The 22263-nt window shown below is 40.0% G+C and overlaps 1 protein-coding gene across 1 annotated transcript in view; it reads left to right on the forward strand.

The window, feature by feature from the left end:
• The first annotated feature begins 16662 nt into the window (after nucleotides 1-16662).
• The window catches only part of LOC132255751 (uncharacterized), a 45971-nt gene continuing 40370 nt past the window's right edge, over nucleotides 16663-22263 (forward strand). Inside the window, exons 1-2 of the mRNA XM_059751897.1 lie at nucleotides 16663-17078; nucleotides 20886-20931. Of these exons, the coding sequence (XP_059607880.1) occupies nucleotides 17022-17078; nucleotides 20886-20931 (103 nt within the window). The 5' untranslated portion in view covers nucleotides 16663-17021. The remainder of the gene's footprint in view (nucleotides 17079-20885; nucleotides 20932-22263) is intronic.

Consider the following 22263-nt stretch of genomic DNA (forward strand, 5'->3'; position numbering starts at 1 on the left):
GTGAGGGGCACAAATGAACGCAACACATGTTGTTTTAATCCACCCTCGCGTGTGCGCGTGAAAATTGAAAACCCCCCCTGGATTGTTCCTGTCCTCCTCAGGGGGATGCTGATAGCATCTGGCAAGTGTTTTGGGCTCGCGGAACTCTCAACAAGGGTGGTCGTCAAACAAACCACGGCAATTTGGCACTCTGGCCAAGCGGATTGAGTCTCACTCTTGTCTCTTTGTCAGGCGAAGTTTGGCAAATTATGGGATTTTTCACATGCTAAAAACCCACCCCCAGACACATCCTTCTGATGAATCATCATTTTATCAATTTGCATTTATCTCGCTACTTCTCATCACTCAAAGGGGATGCTGAGGATTATCTTCACAGCCCCATTCACGGTAAAAAGCCACCAAAGTGTCAACTCGCACAGAGATTTTTATTTGTCATCAGAACACAGTCAAAATCTGGGATTAAATCACCCTCTTACTGGCTAAAATCCCCTCAATGGCTGCTGAATTAACTTGCATATGAGACTTAATTTTATTCCGGCTTTTGTCAGCGCGCCGGGAAAAAGGCTGACTGAAAGGATTACACACCTTTGACTCTGAAGGATGAGGTCAGTGTGTATTTCAATACGCTTCCGGTCGCGCTCACTGCGGTTATTGTCTGGAAAATTCTCGTCCTTAAGAAGATTATAAAAGGGTTAAGTGAAATGTTTCCACATTGAATTCAAATTGTGGAAAGGAAACCGACTGTCGGACAGAAATTGTGCCAAGGAAATTGCTGAATTTGCAGGATTTGCCCAATAAAATTCGACTGTGAATTTTTGTAATATTGAAGCTTTCAATCACTGCTTTAATTGTGTTTTGTAAAATAAGCACAACTTTTCCATATTTCTGACTATTTTTCTCGCTATCTGCGCTCTTGTTAAATGAGAGAAATATTCAACATCGCAAATCCTGGTAAAATGTTTTCCCCCGTCAAATTTCCAATTGACTAAAGAAACACACTACACGGTAAAATCAAAACCATGTCCGATATTTTTCAATTTTCCCTGATTTTCCCCACTTTCCCATACATATCGCATGGAAATTTTTTGGTGTGCGGGAGAGAAAAAAAATGGAGAATGAGGAAGTGGAAGAAAATGGAAAAAAGGTCACACATAATTCAAATACAGACATTCCACCTCGTTGGCACTCTATCGAATGGTGAACGGAGGCCTCCGCCGTGTGGGTGTAGAAAAAAGCTCCCGGATCACCCACAAGGGAGAACTTTGCCACCTTCTCAGTGTCCTCTGCGACAGTTCGATTTATTGAGACGGTGGGGGGACAGCAAGTGTCAAGATATCACAGGATGTCTCATGCTGTGTGTATTTTAGTTTATGTGTGAATAAAGTTTCCGGCAAATCTATGTGTGGATCCTTTTTTTTTTTGCTGTGAGCGCTTGCTTTTTAAACTTTAACGCATTGCCGTCACGTCGGGTGAATTGGGGGTGAGCTTTTTTCCCCGGTCGGGCCATGATCGATTGTTCCCAGATGGTTCTATCGGTGCTCTCGTGGAATCCTCCTGTCGCCTCTGTTGCTCATGCCTCACGTCCTGAGAACTTGTAAGTTTTGCCCCCTCGAAAAGGCGGTCGATCGACCGAGGGAGGGTGGAAAGCTCCTGGAAAACATACCTGGCCAAGCACATTTTTTTTACCGCACCTTCAGCATCTTTGGGTGTCTCTGGGTGAAATCAAATAAAAGTGAATTGCCAAAGTGTGGCGCCTTTCGGTGAGCAGAATCCGAATTGGCAGCTATGGAGATGTATTGTTATCAGGTCAAATGCAGTCTTGTCCAGAGGCCACACTTTCAGAATTCCTGCATAATTGAATATTCTGAAGAAATGGGCAGGACTTTCGCCTGTGAAAGCCTTCTTTCCGCTCACGCACATCATTCACACTCACACTTGAGAGTCACACTCTATTATGAATGAACCTGGGCGTGATAATTTATTGCCTTCATTTGAGGACAGACTGAGTGCATCAATTTTATGCCTTTTCACCCACTGGCCATCAATTTCTCATCATTTCACTATCTTCCCACAAGTGCTGAGAATTCTTCTGGGACAGCACAGCCGAGAAGAGAGCCTCAAGCAGTGTGGAGAGCTTTCATGGTGAAAAATCACAGCTGAAAGGCATTAAAGCTTACACCAGAGGGTAGAAGTTTAATGAGACAATTACTGTGTGTGTGTTGATTTTTAATTGCAACGGCCGCAACGACTAATGAAGTGTTCATAAAAGCAAATATAGCTGAGAAGCGGTTCTTCTCGATAAGGAAAAAAGGCTTTCCGTGTGAAATTTGCACTTGAAACTTTTATGAGAAAATCATGCAGCAGAATAAAATAAACATTGTGAAGTGAAATTCTGTAGAAGGAAATTCTTAACTTCTGCTTAGCAAAGAAGCTAATTTTGAATTGATTTTGCAAGTTTTGCGCTATTTTCACGATAATAAAATTTCATGCTTTTGAGAATTAACAAGAACACTTGCATTCTGTGTGCAATTAAAGCTGAGCAAGGGTTTTTAGAAATGTCTTTAATCAATCTCAAAATACTCAATTGAATTAGAAAAAGAATTCTTCTTTTTTTTGCTCTCTATTTACTTACTGAAAGCTGAATTGAGTGTGGCAATATTGAAGACTAAAAGTATTTTCTTTTGCAATTTTACTATTCATTCTGACTATATAGCAATTGTTCCAGCTTTCCCAGGAGTTTGTGTAAATATTTGATGTGGCTTCATCGCATGAGATCACATTGAGAATTATGCAAATTCAAGTGCAAATATTGTCTCCAGATTAAATTGAAATATGAATTTGTTTTGTGTTTCGCATGTTGAAAATGGTGGAAATTTAAGAAATGACAATCTTCCAAATCTGTCACGTGGCAGAATTTTAATTGTATTGCAAAGTTTTAATGTTTCGTTTTCCACCGCAGAGATGAAAATCTCTTCCGCAGCATATTTTCAATTGGATCGCATCTCATCTCTTGTCAGAATGATTATTTATCTCCTGTTATTATTTGTTAATGGTAGAAAATTTAATTTCTCCTGTCATATTCCGCAGCTAAATTCAATTATTCAAGCAACAATATTCCACCAGAATTATTTGGGATTGTATACACCATGAGGATGAGGGGCTGTTTTTGTGGGACTTTAATGAGTTTTTGCATTATTTATCATGGAATTATTGTTGAATTGAGATTGGTATTTAATTGTTTTTTCTTTATTCTGCAGACTGAATTATACCAGATATTATCATGTTATAATTTACTTTGAAGCTCCATGGTGTGTCTTCTTCTCTTGTCAGCAGAACAATTAGATTGTGTCACACGGGATATTTTTTTTTATCAAGGGAATTGGCGAAGAGAAGCAGAACTTCCGTGTGGAAGGGAAGAAATAATATAACGGCTCAAAGAGACTTTTTTCTTATATTCTAAAGTGTTTTCCGCTGTCTTTTGCCATCCGTGGCCGCCAAAGCATAAAAGAATACGGCTGAAACTTTAATCTCAACTTGCCAGAGAATTAATATATGTACATAATGAAAGAATAACAGTTGTGGAGTTGTCGCTGAAGCGTCAGGAAAACATAGAGAGGAAGAGTTTATTTCATCCGAGTGGGAAAAGCCGTTGGGAGCTTTTGCTCAGCATCTGGCTGTCAAGTCTCCTCTGCATCAACATTGTCTGCCACCCTCGGAGATTGCTTGCCATTGGGAGCTTTTGTCCCTAAGCGAGGCTTGGTTTTTTTTTTGTGCTTCACTCTGTGCCGAAAAAAAAGACACTCTCCATTCGTGTGGCGCTTTTCCTAGCGGCAAGTGTGGTACAATATGACTTCATCTCTGCATGAAAAATGAAATTATATGTGACGGGAAAGTGAATTGCTTTCATACCTGCATTCGCGTGAGCATATTTTCCACTGAGCTTTGCAAAGCTCTCCAACGAAATTTAATGCAAATTAACTCTGTTCATGTGCTCTTAGCGCTGATGGCAGTAAGTGAGGAGGAGCTTTTTGTGATTAAAGTGCGAACGATTAAGCTGATGGGAAAGAGTTTGGTCAATGATTTCTTGTTCTCCTGCAAAATTCTACTCTAAATCACATCCTGTAAACACACAATAATTTTGGGAGGTGGGCAATATGTATACAGATATACGTAAATTAATAATTTCCATTTTGATATCAAGTCTCATGACGAAGGGGGTGCAGAGTTGCTTGACAGATAGTGAAAGTGAAGCCACAAGAGGGAGTGAAATTTCACGGGGTTTCTCTCCATTTAGTGTCTGTCAAGATGTTGCACAGATAGTTTGGTGAAAATAATCACACACAGAGAAGCTCCGGAGGGTGGAAATTCGCCTGGAAATCACACACAAGGCGTGTGTGTAGAGTGAAAATGATTGACGGCCGCCAAGGGAGGATGTCTTGCATTAAAGGCGAACGTCGGGGCGAACGTGCCCGAAGGGTGGATCATTGTGTGGTCATAAGTCATGTGTGAGTGTCTTGTGCAGAGAATTTCCCCTGGAATTTCCAAACATTCGCAAAGTCGAAGTGCATTTTGGGATGCACTCAAACTTGTGACTTGTTGGTGTCACAGATCCGCCTATTGTGTGTGTGTGTAAATTCGGCGGGGGGTTTTAATTCATCCTCTTGATTAAAATATTTCAAATACCTGTCATGTCATTTCCACCCTAACCGAAAAGGGCGCATCAAAAGAACCCCTATTCGTTTCTAGCCGTGAAATGTTTTTCTAACGTGCAAAATTTCACGTGGAGTGATTTTTACCATCCCTTCAGGCTCTTTGTGGCTCCTTTTGTGGACGGAGGGAGGCTTTTTGGGGGGCGACGGCGGTGGTGAAGAAAATCAATATGAAGCACCGTCGTGAGAATGAGGAAAAGGGCAAGTTTCGCCCCTCGACACAAAAATTCCATCGTTCACTTTGCATACGCCGAGATAAATCTTCTATCTCGTGGCAACATCTCACAGGGAAGACTTGCATCCCACCCCCAATGCCACCCTTGCGAAGGATTGCGCGTCTAGCGATTGAAACGGGGCACAATATTGAAATATTTAAATATTTATGGGTTCAGAAGGGGTGCATCTGCTTAATAAATACAAGGAAAATTCACCAATATATATTGCCAACGATGTCAGGATTCGTCTCGCCTGTTAGTGATCGTCTTGTGCGTCGATTATCGCCATCCCTTGAGCCACTCTCTCTCTCCGCCGCCGCCCTTTTAGGCAAGAATAGAGGGTTTCCTTCGGGAATGAGGGACACATAATAAATTGCGTGTAAAAAATGAATAGTCAGAGACTCTAACCGGTTGTTATATGAAGCTCAATTCCGGCTTTTTTCCCCCCATCAGATATTTTTGGGGAAAATTTATCACATATAATGTATATACTTTTGAATGCAGCATGAATAACATTCACATTGCAAACCATGTTGGTGTATATATTCAACAAAATATTTTTCACAAAATGAATCCACATTTTCAATATCCCTGAGGAATTTTAATCAAATCTATAGGCAATCCATCGCATACAATATTCAAATATTAATCGATTTGTAATCAAATTTATTGGATGAAAAATGAAATGAGATTGAAGCGAAAATTTCCACCAAACATTCAATTTAACTTTGTGAAAATAATATTCACTGCTAGATCAAAGCCACACCAGAATGTAATAATATGTATTGCGCCCTTTTGCAAAAACTAACACGCGTGCAAGTTTCCTTTTTGCCCAAAAGTTCAGCGTCAGTTGATATATGGAGGGATGAAAAGTTGCCGCAAAGAGATACTTTGCCTCGCTGAATGTGTTTGAATGGGTTAATTAATTTCTTAGACGTGGAGTTTTGCATTGAATGAAGTGAATTGAGTAATTTTTCCCAACTTTCCACCCTGAAATACGACTATGCAAGTCAATTGTGAGCATTAATTAAGGGCGGTGAGTGTACTTTAAGTTTCATTGGGTAATTCACCGTGACTGCGCGATGCACTTGCAATTTGCTCCCTGTGGAACTTTTTGCATATGTATGTCATCATGGTGTGAGGAATACAATTAAGATATCTTTGACAATCCCCCGTGACGAGAGAGAGGGAATGCATTTTGTGTGATGCTACATTACGGAAATGTGGCTGCATAATCAAATCATCATAAATGCTCGCTCCCTCGTGAAGCAAACTGCCATATATACGTCTGTTGCTGCGTCAGTTACTGTCACTTTTGCCTCTGGAGGACCAACCATGGTTACCACCTTTGAATACCATAGCCAGAAAGTGTCAAGAACTTTCCTCCACGAGCAGCCATCCATCTCTTGTCTATGAGGAGCGCCTAATGGGGAAAGAGTGTCCCGGACAAGACTCTCTAATTATCTCAATGACATACGTAGTTTACAGCATAAATACACTCCTATAAAACATTAATTCTATCATGGCTCGCCCAAGTTTTGCCATCGCCCGCAAGAGCAGCAAAACCAGAAAGTGTCTAAAAGAGCGACATGAGCTTTAATTAAAGTCAATTTATGTCAGCCAATTTCCTCAAAATATAAAATATATTCATGGGTAAGGGAAAATTCCATCTTGACGCTGTTTAGAAACTTTCTAATACTCCCTGCGCTATTATTAGTTTTCCACCCTCCCCTTTTGTCTGCTCAGACGCCCGAGGGGGAGTTGAGATCATGAATAATGTGAATATTTGAGAACAAATCATACGCTTTGATATTGGAAGAAGCGCGGTATTTCTATTAATATTTCCTCATATATTAATATCATGTCGAATTGATAGATTTTTTTTTGGACGGCGAACGCGTGAATTCATAGATAAATTTGCACCCCCTTGACGCTGCGGAGGCACCTTTTCACCCTCCGTGTGGGATAGAATGTCAAAGTTTTCCAACATGTGTGAAGTGTCCTGATAAAAGAATGACGTCACCCGGTGCCTCATCTGAATGAAGCTCTGCCACACCACAAAACAAAAAGGGGACCCTTGATATGTGTAAATTAATAATATTCACCAGACATTATTACTTGTTAGTCTAAAGAGGGGATAAAGTGGGTGGATTTGCCTGAATTGTGGATAAAGGCACGTCCACAATTAGCTCTAGAGATCACATGTTGGAAACCCAAGGAATTTAGGATGAAAATGAGATGAGAATTGATTGAAAGGCTTTCGGTGATAAAGGTTATGTTCGGAAGTTTTCACATTTAGTTTTCAAACCTGGATTGACGTAGAAGTTTAAGGCTTTCAAGCAACACTTATATGGGCTTTTCACAAAGGTATAATGATTTGTTAAAGGTTTCTTTATAATTAACCATATTGACAGGGACATATTGCATTTCCATTGTCAATTAAGAGCATCTTTGTTATGGGATTACAATTGGCATTTGCCCTTGCATTTGATGTTAATTAGCTGAACAATATATGTAATCATGCTAATTTTAGTCAATCGATAGATTTAATAGAGATTACATCCAATAATACCACATTCTTTGCTGCCTCTATTATTCGAGTTATCTTCATGGCTTAAGGAATGGCTTTCCAGGAATGTGATTCACCTTAAGCATTTATCAATTAATCAATCTTAATCCCTTTGAAGAGTGCAAAGGAAATGCGCCGCAAGTATTTCGCAATCTTGCTTAGCAACTCCCTAAAATATCATGGAGCAATTTGATTGCTGAAGAAGTGTAAATATGAAGCAACTGGAGATTAAATGTACATAACATGTTGTGGTAAAGACCCCTCGAGGGTGAAACGTCAATTTCTGCGCCACGTGCCACTCAATCGGGGCAAATTGTCTTTGTGGCATCTTTTTCTCACACACACACGCAATTAAGTCACTATTCTTGCCAATGCTGCATTTGGTGCAGTGCAGAGAAAAAGCTGGGAGTAAAAAGCGAAATTAGAGGGTTGTTTCTCGGTTTAGTTGAAATAATTATTCTAATTGAGATCATGAATATTCTCGCTGTCTAGTCCCTTTCCCCCTCTCTCTCTCTCTGATCCCGCACCTTTTTCTCCGTTCCGGGAAATTCAGTTAAATGGTGCGACAAGAAGTGACTTGGAACAAGCAGACGCAATTTATCATTTCAACCTCCCGGCGAATTGTGTGAAAAAAAAGAAGACGACACGAGGGTTGTTCTTCGGCACATTAAATGGCGGTTCACCATCACGCATCCCTCAAGATGATTATTTTAAAGGGGACGACGAGAGGGCGTTTTGATAGATTTTGCGGTTTCGTGTGGTGGAATATTTTCAGGGGGGCGCTGAGAAATCTTTCGAGAGATGTGCGTTAAGAAATGATGAATGTCTTTGATGTCATGTTCTACCTAATTGTTTGCCATCCACTATTCCTCCGGGGGTTGGCCACAAATCACCCCTGCGGCACCCTCAGAGTGCGGTTCCTGCCCTGTTTACATCCACCGAGTCACAAAGTTAAATATTTGATGCCACAGAGACTTATTGATGAAGTTATCGCCCATGAGTGGATGTGGGTGGAAGAGAAGGGGTGGAAATCATGAGATTTACCACAATTTAATCCACCAATCACTTTTATGGACACACAAGGTGCACAAGGAATCAACCCCAAAAAGTCTACTCAGGCCCTAATCTATGCAGTGTCACCTGAATTAATTACGAGTGATTTCATAGGCGTTCTCTCTTGCTTTCATTTCCCAGGTAAGCCCCAAACAGCCCTTTGAAGCCCCTCTTCCAATGCTGCCAAATCACCAGATCAAAAGCATTTGATGCAAAATAATACAGTGTTTTGGGTGGTGGAAGCAAATAAACATTTTGGTTACTGTTTCAAGGGTAAGTCAATCGTTTTCTAATTAACTTTTGAAGAATGATTGCAAAGCAATTCCACTGATTAAACAGAAAATCAGTGTGTTTTTCAGTGGGCAAAGTGAATGTAAATAGATAGAGAAAAAGGTTGTTTTTCTAACGATAAAAAAGGATGAATTGAAATTCATTGATAATTGTAGGCTTTTAATGCAATGAATTTAATTCCAATATGTGATTGAGGATTATTCTCATTATTTTTCCACGAATAATATATGTTTTCCCAATGCTTTTTCCTCGACAAGATAAGCCGAGATGAGGGAAATGAGGGAAATTATTTATAAATGACCTTGTTTGCGATGGAGAAGAGTGTATTATTATAAGGAAATTAATATACGCACACGGCATTAAATAGATAAAAACGCTTTCAGTCCAACACAGAGGAGCCGAAGCTCATTGGAATTATTCATGGCGGGAAACGTGAGCAAATAAATATGGTGTGGAAAAGCATTTAATAATAAATCCAATCTTGCGTTCTGGGCAAAAATCACCACATATTTTATTTATTTTACCTGATCAAATCGCTTTTTTGTTGGCCACGCTTAGAAGCGCGGCCCTCGAGCGAGGACGGGAATTTTCGGATAATTCGCAACTTTTTTGTGGCACCAGCTGAGGAAATTGCTACAGAAAGAGAAATGAAGGTTAACTATATGGATGTTATATGTGTAACATCACTTACAGTTGGCAACAATGAAGAAGAATCAGTTGAGGAGAAAATCTTGCAAGAATGTTAAAGATTTGAGGAAAAGTTCGTAAATGAAATTTAATACGTGAGAAAGTTTTACTCGGTAATTTTCTCCTCTTTTCACTGTAAAAATTCAATAATATGCAATGTAGTGAATTGTTATTGGCTAGGAAGCACACAAAATTGTCTGCGCGTGATATAAATTCATTTGAGAAAAAAAAACAACCATGCATAAAACGTTCATTCGACAGTTTTGTGCCATTGAGCGGATATTTTATGGTAAATTTGGAAAAATTATTTAATTAAATTTCCTACTACAGACATTTCAATGATTCACCGTCCAAATGATGACTTTTGAGTGTCAATTTAATGGCATTCAACCCATGATTGGGGTGTGTTTTATTTATGCACGCTGTTTGCACAGAATAGACAGCAAAAGTTTATTTCAAGGGAGGACGGATTTTTTTTTGCCTCGTGGCGCCCGCAAAAAAAATGTGCATAACAATGTTTATTCTGAGTTTATTTAATATTCCAATTTTCAATCAACTGCCACGCTATGCAAGGCATTTTTCGATCTGCAAACAGTTCCTGGGAGAGCATCTGCACAGGCGAAAAAAAAGGAGGGGAAGAAGAAGAATTTGCGAATTGAGAAACGGTGAGAAAGTTCTAATTAAAAGTAATGTCAGCATCTGGCGTCTTTCCTGCGGACCATGTCTTCGCACTGGAAATTTTTCCAAATATAATCTCTGCGACCATCTGCTTCTATTAGGCGAATATTAATGAATTGCCTTCCTCTTAATACACCCACTTTGACAGCGAGTCAATTTTCAGGAGTTTTCGCCCCCCCAAAAGACTATCCTAGACTGAAAGGAGAATTTCAATTAAGAGAAATGCAATAAAATTTAAATTATTGCTGCCTGTGATTTGGTCATTGGAAATACACTCACGATACTGCAAATTAACCCAATAATATTATTTTCCTTTTTCACACCCGAATTTTTATTAACAGAACTGTATATATATATCATAAAATTGCTCTCATCAGAAAAAAAGAAAAATACTCGTTCTTTTCCATTTTCTCTTCCTCAGCCTTAAGCCAGTGTTAATGACACAATTTTCAATTACATGATTATTGGGCCTTTTTACGTGCCTCATTTTTACGATCTCTCTCCCTCCCTGAGCGTCCATAAACGCCCAAAGTTTCCCGGCGGAGCTTTTCAGGCGGGGCGGGGGTGGAAAGCAAACAATGCGCCCAACTCTGCAAAGGGTCAGCGGCGGCTTAACGTAGTAATTTATCAGAAAACAAGCATGCTTCGAAATTCTGTACCGAGTTAATTATGCATTTTCCCGACAAACCTGGAAAAACAAGCTGTATGCAAAAGGAGGGGAAAATGTCCTTTGCCGACTAAAGCGCCAGCTTGCGAAAGTTGCTCAAACTCTGTGGAAAATGTGTGTCCTGGAAAATGCGGCGAAAAGCTCGAGAGAGAGAGGCGAAAGCTCAATTTTCCCCACCCCAGATGGTTTCTCGGGTGAGAAGCTCATGCATTGCAAGACACAAAGGGGACTTTTGCATCCACGTTGCCAGGAAGTGTCAGGCAGGATGTCCGGAATTGTGCTGACAATGGTGCAAAAACTAATTGTGGAGCTGTTTTCTTCAGCGTCCGGCAAAAGGCGTCTCTCTCGGCGTGTGAATTTAAACCCCGTCCGATGATTGAAGAATGGCTCGCAATTGTGCGGAATTGACGAAGCTCCGAAGTGGGGAAAGTTAGAACTCAAGAAGGGGATTTTGCAATTGATAATTTCAATGTTTTTCACACTGAAAAAATATTTCTATTTCGAGAAAATATTCTAATTTTACAAAAACTGTGAAAGATGACTTCATTCTTTAATTTGTCATAAATTTATTATTTTCTGGGTATTTGTTAAACCTTAATAAATGATTTTGCTTCTAAAATTCCTTCAATGCTCACCCCTCAATGTCGCATAAACTATTTAGGCATTCTGTCTGTCCATGTGCTGACAATAATTAAATAGTCAAAAGAATAATTGGCTCTCGCTTGTCCCTCCTTGTGTCGCTTCCTCTTTCTTGTCGTCCACAATTCCGCCATATGGCCATTAGGGGTGTTGAGAGTGCATTTGGAAGGAAAATCCATCCGCCCATTCTGCCCATTATTGCAGAATTGTCACCCTTCTCGGCATCGTGATAAATGATTCAGTGGAAAAATTGATTCACAACCTAATTGAAATTGCAATCAAGTGCATCTAATGTTTCTACCACCCCGTCCCTGTTGATGGGGGTGCAGCAAGAGGATCTTGATGAATGCATATCCCAACTGATGTCGTCCTGGCCATGCTTCTCACCTTCATGTGGGAGAGTCTGTTTGTTAGTGGAAGAGAAGCCTCTTGAGCACACACACACAATTTCGTATTCAAGACGCCGCTATTTTCTCACCAAAATCCCACAAATCCTGAATCAATATTTTTGTTCCATCATAATTTGATTGCTGAAGGATGGGATTTGCATTCACATTGCCAAGTTGATCCACACCCTTGTTCCCGCGCCAACAAATTCAATTTAACAATCCACACGGGTGCAGCGAAGATTCAACTTCTTAGGCAATTCTTATGACGCTAACAACAGCCGCTTGTCACCCTTGTCGTAATGCAAATGCCACACAACTTCATTAGGGATGAATTTACACAATATTTGAATTGCGCGCACAAGAGAAAAACCACAATTTGCGGATGGTAATTGAATTTGCATTGAGTAAGCTTCAGCACAACTGGATTATGATGCAATTGCTGGGGAATTTGCTGTGTGCGGGATGAAGACAATATTTTGAAATTGAGATTCATCAGAAAATGCTTCAAAAAAAAAAAGAAAGAAAACTCATCGGAAAATATTCAAACTTCCTGAATGACAATCTGAAAGCCATTCAAGCATTTGCGCGCGATTGTCAAAACTCCACCAGCGAAAGGGTGAAAAATCAATGGAGGGGTTGGATTTGAATAATTAATCACACCACAAATATGGTTTTGCTCCCAGGGCAGATGATCCCCCGCGAAAGAAAATGGGAATACTTTTCAACCACACGCAAAACTTTACATTTTCCCCGTCCGCCACTCGTCAACTTGGGGGGAAAAGTACAAAAAAGGGATAAAGAATGAGTCTTCTGGTCTTCGACAGTTGCCTCGCCGAGAACCTCCATTGCGCGACACAAAAGTTGAACCACGGCAGAAGTGGCCTCGGGGAACGTGCAAAACTTTCTTCTCTCCCCCCAAAAATGAGCATCGCTCAGAAGGGTGTGGATTGTCCCTTAAATCTTGGTGGTGTGAGATGTCTCCATCAGAATGTAATTTTCATGCTTGACTGCAAATTGCGGCAGACACACAATTGCTCCATGCCTAATTGACCTCTTTCAATAGCCGGAAATAGATGAAGAATAATGTATAATTCTCCCTCGTCGAGAGACACAGTTTTTTTTCCTTCTGCCGTTCACCATGAAATGGCATTGATTTGGTATTCAACTCAGTGAGAATTTTTTTCTTAATGAATCCATGGAAATTGGAAAGTGAAGAGTCGATGGATGCCAGAAGGAAAGATATCGATTTGCCACTCTAATTATGCACAATTATTCCCACAGAATGGACATTGTGATGTCTGATGCAGGGTGACTCTCTAATTTAGCATTGTGCAGGGTAGTGCAGATATTGTGATAGTGCAGTGAATTTTTATTAACTCTCTGCTATGCTTTATGATCATATAAAATGCTCATTTTAATATCTCTTTTACCAGTCACTTAAATGTCTGTTTTCTGTATTGGTGGGCGGCGCATCTTAATGGGCGGAGCTAAGTGATTTATTCTTCAAATAACAAAAAATCTACCAATAATTGCAGATGCCATGAATATCATTGCATATAAATTCATCATTGCTCTCTCGGAGATTTTCTTCGCAATGTATTTGGTGCATTTGGAAGTCATTTATGCGTGGCAAATGGAAAATTGAGATGGAAAAATTGATCATGGCACATTTTCCACCCACAATCATCGTCCCATCCATCAATATTTCTTGCTGAGGACAGTTTTATGCTGTGCATCGCCCTTTTGCATTAGTCTCCATCAATTCAGGAAGTGTATTTGATGGCACAGCATCATTTTCTCGGACAGAGGGACATGAAGATATGACCAAGATCACTTTTATGCACTCATACGAATAATAAAATCGTGTTTGTGCCCACACCAAGGGCACTCTCGGATGAGCATGACATGCTTCTGCTTGTCGTCGTTCAACTCAATTTGACCAACATCATCTGGCAGACCCCAGCACAAGGCTTCCCTTTGATGGCAAAACATCCTCCAATTGTCCTACAATTCCGAAAGGTTCACCCTTTGTAAAACTCCTTCAGGCTCTCCCCAGAGAGGGGAAGAGTGGAAATTTGCTGACCACACTGGGAATAATTCCATCAAAGTCGATTTACATTGCACACATGGCAGAAAATCACCTTTGCGGTGGTTCACCCCCCTTCAAAGAGCCACCAAAATCGATGATCAAAAGTTTCCTCCCAAAAGCCCCTTAGTGGGGAAAAATGGATCAAATCGGTCCCAATTATATTTGCGAAAGAGAAGAAATCTCACGGATTAAGTGCTTCGCTTTTCTCGGGTGATTTCTTTTCATGCTCTTTCCCCAAAAACACTTGTGCTGACGTCTCGCAAAGAGAGCTTTTCTCCCACACTTTATAGACGAATCGAAATGCAATTGTGCTTCATGTCAATTACGTGAGATGACTTTTGCTACCCGAATTGCAAGACATGCCACTCAAGTCAATGACTTTGACAGAACAATGAGCTCATTAGAAAGTGATAAGAAGGAGGAGCAAAACTTCCTAATAATGCTGTACTGTCTGTCACGTGCAGAGGTGATTTTTCGCTTTTTTATTTTGATGTGCACAAGGGATGGTAAAAAAAAAGCTATTTGGACGAGAATGAGTCCAAATTGGATTATCAGATGAGTCAATAATGGCTGAGATCAAAGGACGCCGTGTGTGCATAGGGAAAATATTTAAATTAGTGTGGATGTATAAATAACCCATGAGATGGAGTTGCAAATAAAAGTGAGGGTTAATCACTAGTAAATTTCATTACGGAACTTTACTCTGCAAAGAGTTTGGGGGATTGTGGTGATCGACAAGGGGAGAACAGCTGAGGAGTAATTATACTTTGGAATTGATTGGTAATTGAAAATGAATTAACGTGCTATGTATACAGCAATTAGTGACGAAGAGGTGTTAGGCTAATTCATTCTGTGCAAGCAGTATCGTGTGTGAAATGATAATAAGATATAAATGGGCGGGGCGATCAAGTGGGAGGAGCATAGAAACATTCATCTTTTACAATACTTCAAAATATAACATTAAATTCGCACTATTTGAACTATAGTTTGAGTGTTTTCCAACCATTACTGCAGACTAAATATCCTCCTAGTTCTTCAAACTGTTCAGTCAACCACCCCTCGGTTGAGGTCGATTGCGCTGCAATTCGGTGCACACGAGATAAATGCGGAATAGGGGATGAACAATTGGACACGTGTTCTAATCACCAACGTGGCTAATCGATGCATGAATTTTGAAAGAAAATTAACCTGCCTATCTAATCGCTCTCGCATCCCCGGGATTTCCATACAAATTGCCATAAATAGAGCGTGTAAAGAGGACGAGATTGCGTGGATGGGAGTTGAGAAGAAGACTCAGCGCGCCAAGGCATTTCGTCGCCCCTTGAGGAGGCATCAGCGCCCCGAGAGAGTCATTTCGGCGATGGTGATTAAGTTGAATTTATACACCCCGTGATTATCAATTAGTGAGTGACTCATGGACCATCCATTATACAATTTTTGGCCCGAGAGCGGGGAGTGGGTGGGGCGCTTGGGTGGCTGAAACTGTTTTCCCTCGTTCTGGACGAACAATGGCTAAAATGTGTGTAAATTAATACAATTAAATGGAATTCACCTTCAAATATGGTTGAATTGACGCACTGGCTGTATTTTCCCTTTGACCCCCATGCATTCAAACTCATTAACCCTGTGCGCTTCTCCCCTTTTTTCCAACTCCGCACACCCCAACAAATTATAGGGGTTTCCTATTTATTTTGCCATTGACACGCTGAACACTTGAAAAGTTCCAAATGTGTTTGTCTTTGTCACTTGAAGCGCCGCCTCTCTAGGCCGTCTCACTTCGCCTAAGCTGCGGGGATTTTCTGATTTTTCACATTAAATTCCCGTGAACATTTCCTCCGTGTGCTTCAGTGGTAGTGTTGTACAGACTTCGTGAAATGTTGAGAGTGTAAAAGTTTCAGATGTTGTCGGAAGCTTTAGTTTATGTAGCTTTTTTTCCTGGATGGAAACTGCGAGAGGAACACTCTTTTGTGGCCGCTTAAATATAATGAAAACTAACACATTTTGAGAGACTTTTTAATTGCCACGGACTTTTACGGCGTCGTTAGAGGGAATTTTATTAGATGACCTGAAGGTTTGTTTGTGTGGCAGTAAAGAAAAGAAAAGGAGTACTAGCTTTGCTTCCTTAATTATTTGAAAGTTGGAAATATAAGCTAACTGAAGTTTGGATAAAGATTTTTCAATCAATATATCTTTATCAACCCTTTAGGCAATGTTTTAATTATTAAATTGATTTATTGATTAGCTAAGGCTTCTGATTATTTGGGGAAAGATATTAGTTTCTCAGCAAATCACAGCATTTCTGTGCGTGAAGCACAACTTTAATACAACTTCAGTCACTAACCCTGTGCTGCTTTGCTCTAGCCATCGTCAGATGGCGCCGTATCTGTGGGAGAGCGAAGAGAGCAAGAAGAGAATTTGGCGCCGAAGAAACATCGCAATGTTTGCTGCGAGTTTAGTGCAGTCAGTCAGTCTCTTGCCGGCCGTCCTCGCGAACGTTGCGCTCCGTTTTGGGTGAAGTGTGTCGTGTCCACGAGTGTAAACTCTTTGGCTTCCAAAAACAAATCCCATAATTGCCAAAGTGAAATGGTGCCAAAAATAGAATACTGCAGTTTTTAATACATCCAACCACACTTGAGTGACGCTGGGCGCGAGCAACAGCTTCAATGTTGTTAAACTGTGATTAATGTGTAAATTGAAATATTATGTACAACATGTGTTTATACAGTAATTAATCTTCCATTGATGGCATTCTCTCTCTGTTGGGATTAATTGAAATATTTACATATTAGTAGGAACGCACAATTTGGTGCAGTTTTTTCCCTTCAATTTCATTTTGGATTAAAGTGTTTCGAGTGAAATGATGATATAATTGGAAAATTCATGGTGATTGTGGTGGGAATGTGAGGAATTTTTAACGATGGAAAGTGCGCGGTGAAAGAGTGAATTGGCGGCCAGATTGCAGTCTCAAGTGCACACCTCCTGGCGCTGTGCTGAAGGATCCACGGAGTTAATTAGGCAAAAAAGGAGGAAAAAAAATGGTGGATATCAGTTCGATAATCGAGGGAACGGTGAAGTTCCGCGATGGCAAGAAGGTACAGCATTGGTGGATGATTGAGTGTGTGATTGATGGGTGTGCAATTGATTGCTTCAGCTTCTCTGTCCAAGGACTCCTGCGGAGGGGCTTCTTCACTCCTCCAGGATTCCGGACAGCTCAATGGCGCTCAACGTCACTTCACCCGTTTGAGATTATTCGTGTAACGTCCTCCCAATTTTCGGACGGGCAAAAGTCTGTCTGTCAATATTGATTTGTACAGTTGTGTTGTGGGTTGTTGACTACACACACACACACCCCCAAAAACATCCCCCCACCCCACATTTGAGAACCACAAGAACATCTGAATGATTCCCCATTTTGGACACTTCGCCACACAAATGAGACAAAGGACAAGAGAATGAAGGAAGCAGGGATAATAAGAAATATTGATATTCAATAGACGTCGCTCAACTCCTCCACGGATTCCTTATGCCAGAATGTTGAGCTCTGAAAAATATGTACTAAACTCTTGAGAATGTACAGCATTTGACCTACATATCTCGGTCACCTTCATTGCATTTTCAATGCCAATAATTATGCTGGCTGTGCAGAAACATTTCTCCGAAACATTCAACTCCGCTTTGGTTTCACAGCATTTGCTCTTCAACCCAATTAATGAGAGGGAAAAATAATAATAGTGCACAATAACTATGCTGAACAGATGAATCAACGAGTTCTATACCGCAAAAATAATCAAGCTAAATCCATACATTGGCAATATGTGCTATTTATATTGGTGCTACTGTTGCTTATCTATTCTATACTGTTTACAAATATTAGAATGTGATTCTAATTATTTGCCATGAATCTGATATCAACCACTAAAGTTATGATTTCTAGGGGATGGAATTTATGATTGAATTAAAATATTCATTCGGATTTTCACTTAACACTTGTGAGATAATAAATACCACAAAGACTCCGCCCCATCAGAAGCCCCGCCCACTTAAAGATGAAGTTCTACATATTTTCTCCTGATGCCGATTTTCTATCAATCGTCAGTTATCCAATCTTGACTGACTGTGTAATATTTTGTTGAAAAAAAAAGAAACCTTTTCCACATTCATTGTGGCTCCTTGTCTTTTCCCGCCCCCCAAAAACCCGAAAATGAGAAAGAGAGTGAAGCGTGTGACAGGGCAGAAACTCATGAACTTTTTGAACTACGATGTAAATTGTCAACGTTAACTCTTCAATGCACTCGTGATATGAATATCAAGTGGTCTCGTCTGCCAGACTTTTTCGTGTGATTTTCAATAATGCAGCCCTGTGATTCTGTCTCTCGTTTATCCTGTGACATCATGCCCCAAAATGATTGTCAAGGAATTTAATTTGAATTTCTGCCTGGCAGGAGAAAACTTCATCCCGGTTTGGGTGAATAGACTCTCAATTTTCTTGTTGGGTGGTGGTAGCGGAGACAAGGGAGAAATTAATTTCACCCCTCCAGAAATTCACCATGACAAGCGCGCACTTATTGATCCTGATGGAAGGAAGATTCCTCACGACCGGTATTCCGTGCACGAATTCGCATGAGGAATTCTTATGCATGCATTCACAGTAAAAAGACCATTGACAATCAGAAGCGGATGTGTATATAGGAAAAATGATCACTCTTTGCCTCGCTTTTCTGTGAATTTATTGAATATTTAACAATTTGCAGAATATGATTTCTGACATTCTCCAAAAAATGCATTGGAAGAAAAATCCCCAGATGATTGTCAAGCAATCTGACTCAATTTGCTAGATAGCAGTTCGCAAAATGCATGAATAATATTTTAGCCATGACACATTCCCATTGTCGAACGTCTTCTCAGGGTGCATTCGTAGGGGTTGTCCTGAGGATTAGGGACGAAACTGTCTCCCAGAAACACTCTGAATAGCGTGCAAGATATTCAATCTTTGGGGTGCGCAGCATCAGGACAATAAAATGTAAATTATGGCGGACGCCAGAATAAATGTCTCAAATAGTGATATTTTTGAGGGTGAATTTTTGTCCGAATCCCAACGAAATTGAACTTCCCTTCAGGCAAAGTGTCGATTTATGATCTCTCCAGGCGAATTCAGAAGGGATCCAATGTGCACAACAGTGGTGAATTCATGAATATTTACACCCTCCACATATTTGCTCCCTGTAATTTCGTCCAGTTGAGGGTGCCGACAAAGCCGATCGATAATGATGACATATCCCAAAATTACCATTGTGCCTTCATATCACATCATAATCAATTCGCATCCACATCAACACTGTACAAACATACGGAATTGGTAGGGCAGAAACTCGAGCATGTGATCCATGGGTCAGCAGAGGACATCCAATGCGGCCTTCTGGTCAAAAGAACACATCTGCACTTCTTGCACACTAATCTATAAATTAAACTGTGCAGAAGGATTTTGGGTAAATCTCTCAGTGTCACTTTATACCCAAATTTAAATGTGATAGTTTACTCTTCCAATATTAATGTTTTCAATGAAAATATACAGATATTTTAAACGAAAAAAACAAAAAACAAAGTTAAATCGGAGGAAATATATTAAATTACAACGCCTGAGAGCATTTTCATGGCAAACTCTGAATTTCTAGGCTATTAAATTCTTCAAAACATTCTTAGACATCAATAACTCTAGGATGCATGTTTTAGAAGCTGTTACATCATAAATTCTATATGCAATATTCAAGATGATTTAAGAGGTTAATACTCAACATGTTATTCCATCGCATTTACATCTCTTTGACTCTTGATAAGTCATTAATAAGGTATTAGGTGAATTGCAAATAGTTTCTCATTGATGTCCATTTAAGCTTAAATGTTTATTGAAACATTGCTCATAGTTACCATGCAATCAGACTGATGTTATACGGTAGAATCCTCAATAACACACGGCAATAGCTCTAATTTCTGTGCATTTCTCATCCTATTCTCCATAATTTTCCACTTGCAGACGTATCTATATTTTAGCTAATGAAGAAAATGCGGAGCTCGACTGACCAAATGAAATTTAATGCAAATGAATTCGCGCGAAACACCTTCTCCAAGAGTTTATTGGCAAAGAAAAAAAAAACGTTAATTTAAATTGCAAATTCACTACTTTAGAGTGAGTTTGTGGGTGTCTTAGCCAAAGTCTGCACCTCGTGTTCCGCCAGATGGGTTTTCCCTGCTGAAATCCACTGGTAAATCTCTAGCAATTAATTCCCGAGCAATTGTGAGCGCATTGTTTTTCATAGTACTCTCGTTGGGTTATTGAAATTGAAAGAAAACAACAATAAATCAGTACTGAATGGCTGGGGTATTATGGTGTGTGAGCAAGGGGAAATTTATAACAGAAAAATCGTCTCCCAAATGCATGTGTGTGTGTGTGGTTTAGGACATAAAGGTTTTCTAACTTGTTTTCCCGGATGTTGCTCCCGAAACAGAATTAATCTAGACTTATTGCGGTCTAAGCCTTACCCTCTGTCCGCGGTGAGTGTTGAGCATTTGCAAAATGTTTGAATTGAAATTCCACTCTTACCGAGAGAGAGAGAGCATTCCAATTGACCATGATAAAATAAAGCTTCGAATTGGAATTCTACGGGAATCTGTAGTATTCCTCAATGCTCACGGGGGTATTCACACATTGAGCGAGAGAGAGTCTGGCAAAAAGATTCCATGCCACGAATGCCACACAATGCATTTTCCTGGCAAAAGTGAAGCAATCAAAAGTGCGCTTCAGAACAGTTTGCAGAGTGAGTGAGAGAGAGTGGAAAAAGTCCCCACCCACAATCGACCGACGATGTTAATTAAATTTCCACCCTCATTTTCTTATTTTATAGTGGAAGTCACGATGGTGTGTCATGCGGAAACTGTCCCCAGTAGCAGGTAATGTACGCCCACAACCCTTGGCTGTGCTCATCGCATTGGTGGCACTAATGAAAAGGGACGATTGTAATTAATGACTTTCTAATTAGTTTACAATCGCCGATAATGAAAAGTCACTGCAAACTTGTGAATGTTTTCACAAATGCCGTGTGAAGTTTTATATGCAGACACTATATGGCAACCAAGAGGTGTCCAACTGTGCAAATTAATTAGTTCTTTCAGAAAACGTTTCATGGTTAGTGACAATTTTAAGAGAGAGAGAGAAGTTTAATCGATACTTATTAGTCTAATTATGCAGTGTTTGAACTTATGAAAAGTAATTTTTTTTTTTATAGAATAATTGTAGAATTAATTTTTCACACCTTTCAGCGAATCTCAATCATTTTTCATGCCCAGTGTTTCTCTTCTTAAATTTCATACTATCTTGATTTGTTGTTTCACCAATTGTCCACCCCTTAATTGCTTCCCAATGCCAAGGGAGATTAAAGTGTGTAGCGAAATGAACAGTGTGGTTTCGTATTTCATTTGGATACTCCGACTCATCCCTCGCCAACACTGGGCTAAGGGATGAATCCCACATTTGCAATTCACGACAATTCCGGAAATGTGTGGAATTCAATCCGGAGGGTGGTTTTCACTTGCAGATCATCTGGTCAGCACCTCATTCAATGTATTCAGCGGCGCTTTGGCCATTAAACCACTCCATTAGCAGCTGAAGAACTGCAGGCGCTGTTTGCACACTTTGGCCACCTTCCTGCAATATCATCGCACACTGACTTCTCAATGTCCAATTTGCGCGCCCACTCCATTCCATATTGGTCGGTCAGGGGTGCTGTTTTTTTTTTATCAATTCACCCGATTGGAGGCCAAATAGGAGCTTCTGCCAGAGATATAGAGCAGTTTTTTGCCCGTCTGCTGGCTCTTCCATTAAATCGTAAAGTTTGAAATATGCCACAGAGACATAATGAAATTTTGTTTAACCAAAATGCAATTAGTTTTACGATAATGGAAGGCCATTATCAGAGATTTCCTGTGCTCATACAACTTACCACTGCAATAAATATGTCAGTGCAATTGACGAATTAACTATTGGGGGCTCTTGTGATTTAAATTTTTAAAATAAACTCACTGGCGTGCGATGGTGGAAAAAAAAAGTGAGTCAATAGGCATGAAAAAAAAGCCATGCAAGCATCAAACTGTGGAGAGTTAATAATAAAACAAATATTGAATAATGTTAAACTCTGGGTGAAAATGACTGAAGAGATAGTTGAAAGGGGGAACAAGATAAAATGAATAGGTTGGAAAAACAAAAACAACAAAAACACTATAAAT

This window comes from Phlebotomus argentipes, unplaced genomic scaffold (assembly GCF_947086385.1).
Source record: "Phlebotomus argentipes unplaced genomic scaffold, Phlebotomus argentipes genome assembly contig_5, whole genome shotgun sequence".
Taxonomy (NCBI): domain Eukaryota; kingdom Metazoa; phylum Arthropoda; class Insecta; order Diptera; family Psychodidae; genus Phlebotomus; species Phlebotomus argentipes.